General features: G+C 44.3%; 1 protein-coding gene across 1 annotated transcript in view; it reads left to right on the forward strand.

Annotated features, from left to right (window-relative positions):
• Positions 1–1,795: 1,795 nt before the first annotated feature.
• LOC142256118 (arylacetamide deacetylase-like 4) overlaps positions 1,796–8,922 on the forward strand; it is a 14,666-nt gene continuing 7,539 nt past the window's right edge. Inside the window, exons 1-2 of the mRNA XM_075327657.1 lie at positions 1,796–1,962; positions 4,928–5,150. Of these exons, the coding sequence (XP_075183772.1) occupies positions 1,903–1,962; positions 4,928–5,150 (283 nt within the window). The 5' untranslated portion in view covers positions 1,796–1,902. The remainder of the gene's footprint in view (positions 1,963–4,927; positions 5,151–8,922) is intronic.

An 8,922-nucleotide genomic window follows, 5' to 3' on the forward strand; every position in this document is an offset into this window, starting at 1 on the left:
ATCATCAAACATTTGCGCCATTGCGGTCAGAAAGTCATCCAGGTGATTTAAACGGATATCCCGATTCTCTATCATAGGATTAGCCCAAGCCAGTGCTCGTGAGGTTATTAACATGATTATACATAACACTTTGGACCGGTCAGAACGGTAATAATCAGCATGTACATCAAAAAACAGTATACACTGGTTAACAAATCCACGAAACTGACTACGATCACCACTGAAACGAAATGGGGGTAACCTAGGCATACCGGCAGCTGATACGGACGTAGTGGGGGCGGCTTCCTGAGCCTCCACTCTGACTTGCAAATCCTGAATAGCCGGACCCAGTACCTGGTGATCATGGCCCAGCTGTGCCTCCACATCTCTAAGTTTAGTCTGCACCGCCTCCATCTCCTGCTGCAAGGAGTTAATCATGGAAAAAAGCTGATCTACTCGTGTCTCAGTCATTGCCCCAGCGAAATCCTTTTATGGCCTGAGTATAATGTAATACTATTGTATATACTGAGGATTTCGATTGCGTTAGGGCAATGACAATCAGAGACGAGTTCTTGGTGCAGAAATGTTTATAACAGGTAACCAACGATATGTACATAAACGGAACAAAACACAGTAGAACAATAAACACCGGAAATACCTTCCAGGATCGGAGCGAAGGGAATTCCCGGGGCCACGCACCGGACTCCCCCAGGGAGACCACCAAGAGCGAACCCCTATACAGGGACTGTCTGGCAATCACCCCAGAAGGCCTAAGTGCGCAGCAGCCGGGACACAAAGGGCCAGAGGTATAGTCCAAAAATGTCCGCACGAGATGAGAGTCCAGAGTGGTTAAGAAACCGGAAGGAACCGGGCAGAAGTGCTGACCAAAGACGGCAGACGGAGTCCGGGCACAGCTTGATGAGTCCGAGTGAAGTCCAAGGTCGGAGTCGGTTGATTTTCGGGAGGATCCAAAATGTCAATCAGGGACCAAGAGCAGCAAGCAGGAGTACACAGCAAGCAGTATACTCAGGCACTGGACTAAGCTTAGAGGCGGCCTTTTAAACAGCTGGACAGGAAGTAGGGCAACAGAACAGCAAACTCCATGTTAACCGAGGGCAAGCTCTTTCAAAAGAGAACTGGAAATCCCGGAAGTCTGACACTGAGCTGACAGTTTAATTCAATAGTAACAGCAGGGGTCGACACCTTTGCTAGTGAAGTGCTGGGCTACCATCTGAATTCAAAAGGAAAGGGTTTAGGTAATCTAAACACTGACATGGACAGCTGAAAAGCACCAAAATTTGCATAAGAAATACAGTGACAGGGTTGAACTGGATATCTGACAATTGCCAGATGGGCTGGTACCTACACTGGGCTGGTCTGACACTTGGTATTTCTTGATATCTTTGTCTGGACTGTTACTAATGCAATATGTTTGGGTGGAGAATGGAGGGGGTGCACTAAGTGCTGTCTCACAGGCCACTGCAATGCATGATGGAACTTGTAGTAATAGAGCACAGTAAGCATGGGGAGGAGAAATGATGGCTATAAACATTAGAGCTGCAGCTGTAGACACCAACTGATGCTATCTACATGATAAAAGGTTTTTATTACTATAGTAAGAGTACGGATGCATTTAGTGGCACATAACAGCACGATGGATGAATAATAAATGAAATGGGTTAGGGTAGTGGATAACTTTTTTTAATATAAACATTTAGTGGTACTTCTCCTTTAAGAGCCTGCTCAGCTACAGTACCCAGAAGAAAAACAGGAAGTCAGAGGACAAAGAATCAAAAAGCTGCAGAAATTTGCGGAGTATTAATTACTTCACTTTGTGTAATCTGCATTTTTCTTGTTATATGTCTTCTGATATTTATAGGGGTAACTTAGTATGAATCTTCGAAAGCGGAGTACCCCCCGGGGATGGCAAATCCTGAATTACTTAGGAGATCTTATACATTTTTCACGGGTGTGCTCCTCCTGGTGAGTTCATCATGACCTGAATCTGATTGCTTCTTTCTCCAGACCTGGATTTACATGCACTGTTTGTGATCCTGCAACAAGATGTTACACTGAAGAGATTGGGCTTTTATGTTATTGAAAATCTTGCAGTTTTTATGGTATTTTGTGGGCTTTTTTTTTTATCTTAGAAACTGCAGTAGAGAAAATGTCATCTATGAAAATCATAATCAAATGCTACGTCATCTAATATATAAAGCTGAGTGTATGTGTGTGTGTATGTGTGTATGTTTGTATGTGTATATATGTATTTATGTGTGTGTGTATGTGTGTATGCATGTGTGTATGTTTGTATGTGTATTTATGTGTGTGTGTGTGTGTGTATGTGTGTGTATGTGTGTATGCATGTGTGTATGTTTGTATGTGTATTTATGTGTGTGTGTGTATGTCTGCTAAAGGAATCCGCACCGTCACGTTTAAATTTTGCACAGACGCCCCATGTGACTCAGCGAACGTCATAGACTATGTTTTGAGGGGAATTTTTAACCCCATGCTTTGCAGTTACTCTCCAAAAAACCTGCTCACATTAAAGTCAATAGAGCTGGGAGCTACAGGTCATTAATAGGAGCTGGGATTGGTTGCTATAGGCAACGAAGGACATTTTTAGTATAAGAAGCTTATGTCTGAGGTAATGTGATTTCAGTGGAAAGATGGATAGAGAGTGAAACAGACAGAGAGGCAGACAGACACAGACAGACAAAAAGAGATAGACAGACAGACAGACAGAGAGGAAGATAGACAGGGAGAGTGGGAGAGAGACAGAGTCAGTTGCTATCCTGGATAACGCCGGGTACTACAGCTAGTCTAATATATAAAGCTGAGTGTATGTGTAATATGTATGTATGTATGTGTGTGTGTGTGTGTGTGTGTGTGTGTGTGTGTGTGTGTGTGTGTCCGCTAAAGGAATCCGCACTGTCGCATTTATAATCACGAAATTTTGCACAGACACTCCATGTGACTCAGGGAATGTCATAGACTATGTCTGGATGCGAAAATTTAACCCCGCACTTTACAGTTACTCTCCAAAAATCCTGCCTCCGTTAAAGTCAATGGAGCTGCAAGCTATTAGGTTATTAATTAGAGCTGTGAGTGGTTGCTATAGGAACAAAATAAATTGTTAGTATAAGAAGCTTATGTGTGAGGTAATAAGATGTCGGTGGGGAGACGGATAGAGACAGAAAGAGCCAGACAGAGAAAGAGACAGACAGAGACAGACAGGGAAAGAGACAGGCAGACAGGGAAAGAGACAGGCAGACAGGGAAAGAGACAGACAGAGAGACAGACAGAGACAGACAGGGAACGAGACAGACAGAGAAAGACAGGGAAAGAGACAAGGAAGGAGAGAAGCAAAGAGACAGATGGGGAAAGACAGAGACAAGGAAAGAGACAAGGAAAGAGACAGAGACAGATGGGGAATGAGACAGACTGGGAACGAAACAGACGGGGAACGAGACAGACCTGGAGCGGGACAGACCTGCAGCGAGACAGACGGGGAAAGAGACTGACAGACAGAGACAGACAGACACAGAGATAGACAGACAGACAGACACAGAGATAGAGAGAGACAGACAGAGAGACTGATACAGACAGACAGAGACAGACACAGAGACAGACAGAAACTCGAAGAGAGTCAAAGAGACAGTTACTATCCCAGGCAACGCCCAGGTACTACAGCTAGTATTTCATAAAATCATTACTGCTGTGTTACTAAGGCAAAATCCAATAGTTGTTTTGTTTTTTTTTAGATGTTTTGTCTTCCATTTTCTGTGTCTAGGTGTCTAGGTGCGTACATAGATATTAATGGGCCCCATAGCAATAGTCCGAATTGTGTGCACCACATTGAAAAGCAATTGTACAATAAGGTCAGGCGGGGTCACAGAAGAGCATAAGTCCCACATTTTAAAGATAGGGAAGAGGAACATGTTAAGCGGCACACAATACAGAAATAGTGCCCTGCTGAAGTCATTTGGTGTTCCTATCCAATATGACACCTATTGCTTCCATGTAATATGATACTCCGACGATGCTCCTTCAGACAACATGATGCTGCCCCCATCATGCCCCTCACACATGATGTCCGAACTGTTACCTATACACGGTATGATGCCCCAATGCATGACCCCAAAGTTCCCCCAACACGTTATAATACCCCCACAGAGCCCGCAACACAATATTATGCCTCCTTTGTTCCACCACATACATTATGAAGCCACTAGCATTCCCACAATAGGATATTCTCACTATGCCCATCACATATTATGATACTCTATAGTGGTCCACCACACAGCATACACAACATGATGCAACCAAAAAGGGTACTACTTGAAAAAAATCCTCACAGAGCCTGTTCTCATAATGAGCTTCTCCGGTCCATGCTGACGCATGTGCCAAATGGTGGAGAAGGGAGTTGACGGTTCCCTGCTCCATTAGTGTGTTCAACTTTATCTGTGTCGTATGGAAACAAATACGATTGAGAATGGTACCCGGGATCGGAAGGGGACCCTCAAACTCATGGGTCACCTAAACTTATGGTCCTATAGCAACTGTGTGGTCATTGACGGTATGCCACTGGAGTTGTCCACAGCTAAGATCAGCCTATTACTGTCTAATTAACGGAGCCATTGGCAGCAACATCTGCACGATTTCCTGTGGCTCTGCCACTGTGGATTCCTTGCAGATACTTGCGGTTTTGTTACAGAATTTCTTACCAAATCTACAATATGTAAACATACCATGAATGTTAGTCCATTTATTGGCATCCAACTGAATTTGAAAAGTACAACATTATAGCTTATGCTCCACGTGTCATTGCAGCAGAGACGTTGAGTATTTGGGTTGGTTGATAACCGTTGATTGAGTTGAAGGAGCTACAATATGGATTATTCCTTTAAGGTGATATTGCCATTTTTTTGTTTTTTCATTCTAATAGATGGAGGCTTTTGATAAACTCGGATTATGGAACATTACACGGATTTTTGTTTTTGCACAAAAAATATTAATGCCTCTACAGAAGAATGATCCAGAGATCTTCAAGAAAGACTTACAATTTGGAGGAGTGCCGGTGAGAGTCTACCAGCCCCGATCTCCTTCAGTCGGTGGCCGAAAAGGAGTCATGTTCTTTCATGGAGGAGGATTTATGGCAGGAAGTATTGGTAAGGAGATAAAAATCTGTGGTTTAAAGCGTGATCCATTGGGTGGATAATGTCCTTGTCTAATTATTTGTCTTAAAGTTTATGTACACCGCTCTATTTTGGTTCTCTTTTGTAAGGTGTTTGGAATACTGACAGCTGCAGCCGATCAGCCGCCCGTGTCTGATCTTCAGGGGGCATAGTGCTGATATGGGAGGGACATGCAATTAAAAACAAGTGGGCATCACCAAAATGACAAAAATAACATATAAAAGTCAAGTATGGCATACAATATAGACAATTCGGAAAACAAGAATGAGACCTGGAGTGATATATATATGACTCGCCCACCCCAGGGCTATGGGACACCCGGTGCCGGGCCGGACTAGTCCGGGGGTCGTCAGTGGTGGCGGGGCCCGACTCCGTGGCCCTGGTGGGCGAGTCAACTTAAATATGGCTGGTGACTTGGGGTTTGTGTTCGTGTAGCACCTGTGGTATGCGGCTATTAAGCCGCTGCTGCTGTGTAAGGCCTCCGGGGTGATGATATGGCAGCAATGGTGGTACTGCTCCCCACAGGTGGAGCGGTGCCCCGGGGACACTGTTGGTGCTCGTGAGAGTCTATGCAGATAAATAACTGAGGCAACACCAGGGGTGCAGTTTCAAGGTCTTTACTGACAGTTCTTGTCAAGGCCTGCAGGAGCCTTTGGACTGCTGGGACCACCGCCGATCCCGGGTAGATCTGGGGGTAAATGCCAGTGCACCCCTCTAATTGTGTCCTTTCTCAGCTAACTTCACTGGCCACCAGCTCTGAAGCTATCTGTGGCCCTGGAATCCCTTCGTTCCCTGCTTGGTGTCACCTGGACCCTCCGAGTCCCAGGGTCTTCACCAGGAAGCGTCACTTTCTTCTTTCTTGAGCTCCTGCCTGACTAGAGCTCTTCTTCTACTCTCTGTTTCTCTCCTTCTCTGTTGCTTTCTTTCTCTGTTGTGGACACTCTGAACTCACAGAGCTCCTTTCTCTTTCACAGCTACATGCTGTCTCCTCACTCTCTCACTCTCTGAGGTAAACTGAAACTCTGACCTTCCTCTCTGCTCTACACTCGGCTGGCTCTTCCCACCGCCCCCGGTTGCTAAGCTACCAACCTATGGGAGCAGGGATGGGTTTTACGACCCCTCCCAGCATGCAGCATGGGAGGGTTACTGCCACTGTCCCTGGTCCCAGTGTGTGCCTAGCAATGGGTGTAGTGCAGTTTTACCTGTGAACTGGCATGTACCCCTTTCCTTACCCAGGATGGGACATCACACCTCTGACTGGGGTGCAATGTCTCTGTGGTGACGGAAGCCTCAGGGGCGCCACATATATCCTACCGTATAAGAAGATACATAAATATGGGTGATATATCATATCTCATTAGTAAAGACATAAATAGAACTTATATATCCTACTGTAACGGCAGGTGAATGTGGACCCACTGCGCCATTAGCAGGGCGTACCTTGGAGGGGCATGACAAAGTGTCTACCTGGTCTTGACTAGGGCTTCTGATGGTGAGGATAGGCTTGAGCTGCAGGATGTCACCAGGTACCACTCCAGGGCAGTCCCCAGTTCTGTAGCAGGTGACCAACAGGTCAAGGCAGACATATGAGGTACAGACGGACAAAGGCAAAGCATGGAGTCATAAAATCCAAGGTCGGGGTAGTCCTCACAGGTTTGGTTCAGGAGCGGGACATAAGGATAAATGGAAGGGAAGACAGCTTGAAGCCAGAAGCAGAGCACAAGACAAAGTAGATACAAAGTGACAAAATCCAGCGGATCACAGGCAGAATAATTAAAAACTTTCCTTTATTTTCATCGCTTTAAAAATGGATAGACAGCATCCACAAGGCACAGTTCATCCAACGCGTTTCGACATAACGCAGTGTCGTAAGTTCTTATTCATGAGTAAGAACTAACGACACTGCGTTATGTCAAAACGCGTTGGATGAACTGTGCCTTGTGGATGCTGTCTATCCATTTTTAAAGCGATGAAAATAAAGGAAAGTTTTTAATTATTCTGCCTGTGATCCGCTGGATTTTGTTACTTTGTATCTGCTATTATCCCCGTGCAGGATCAGCTGGTCTACTCCTCAGACTTACACACCAGAACGGTGAGCTAGAACACGTTTCTTCTTGCACAAGACAAAGTAAGACTAAACCTATAATCAGGCCAGGTGGATGGATGAGTTGTCTTATGTGGTACCTGCTGGCAAGGGATAGACCTGGGAAACAGAACTCTGCTGGACACAGTGGATATAAATTCCAGCAGAGTCTGGCTGCACCTCCCTATAGCCAGGAGGAGAGACTCAAGACATGAGGATGCAGCAGCGAGGGAGTGCTACAAAGTATCTCAGCAAGAAGACCTGCCACTAGATGGAGCAGAGCAGTGAATGCGGTGAGTAGGACTGTGCTGAGAAGGCGTGTGAGACACTGTCATGACACCTTAGTTATCAAAAAGACGTAAATAGGATATAACATTATATAGGTTACCAAGTTTTGCTTTTACATTTTGCATTTGTAGTCTTCACTTTGCATGTACGGTTTCTTGGGGGGGGGGGGGGGGGTTCTATCGGAAGAATAGTGCCGGCCTATAAGCTAGGTATGACATTTTAAAGTATGACAATCCATTGAAAAAACTAAAATGAAAATTTTTTGGGTGGAAAAAGAAATATAAAGAACTAAATTAGTGTGATTGCAAAAATATACATACCCTTAAATTAATACTTTGCTAAAGTAACCTCAGAATTTTTGATAGCTTTTACTAGGGCTAGGGGTCTATCAGTACGGGACATCTAGAATTGGCAGTCTTTGCTCATTCTTCATTGCTGTAGCTCTAAATTTGTGAGATTGTCATGGCATCTCTTGTGTACAGCGTCCTCTTCAGGTCATCCACAGATTTTTAATTGGATTCAGGTCTGGGGTTTGGGTTATCCATTCCAAAACTTTGATTTTCTTCTGGGGAAGCCATTCTTTTGATTTGGGGGTATGCTTAGGGTCATTGTCGTGCTGTATGGTGAAATTCCTCTTTATTTTCAGATTTTTAGCAGAGGCCTGAAGATTTTGATGCAAAATTAACTGATATTTGGAACTATTCATCATTATTTCTACCTTTATCAAAGGTAAAGTTGCTGAAAAACAACCCAAAAGGCACAATACTGCCTCTACCATGCTTCACTGTGTGTATGGTGTTCTTTTGGTGATGCATAGTGTTGACTTTGCGCCAAATATACCTTTTGAAATTATGGCTAAAAAGATCAAGCTTGGTCTCCTCAGACCAGAACACATTTTCTCATATGCTTTTGGCAGATTTAATGTTAGTTTTACTAAAAGATAGCTGGGTGTTGATGTTTTTCTTTGTAAGAAAAATCTTCCATCTTGCCCAACAGGCAAGCCATATGAAGAATATAGGATCTTGTACTGTCATCCATGTAATTAGCTTTATGTGAGGGAGGCCACAAAATACTATCATTGTTGAGAGACAGCAACGATTGCCACCATAGAGAGGAACAGAAAGTCTTATTCCTTCAGAAGGAGTCTTTATGCTGATGCCTGTGAGTTAGGATGGTTTACCACCACGGAGCGCAAGGACACTGATACACTGTAATGAAGTGAGTATTTTGCAGGATTTCAAGAAAGAGAACTGAGTGTGCAGTTGCACTAAACTCTGATGGAGAGTGATACAATGAATGTGCAAAAGTAAACTAGAAAATGCTGTGGAGATTGTTAGAAGACTATATAGCGCCCCTGAACCCCTTAGGGCCCTA

The sequence above is a fragment of the Anomaloglossus baeobatrachus genome, chromosome 11 (genome assembly GCF_048569485.1).
Source record: "Anomaloglossus baeobatrachus isolate aAnoBae1 chromosome 11, aAnoBae1.hap1, whole genome shotgun sequence".
NCBI lineage: Eukaryota > Metazoa > Chordata > Amphibia > Anura > Aromobatidae > Anomaloglossus > Anomaloglossus baeobatrachus.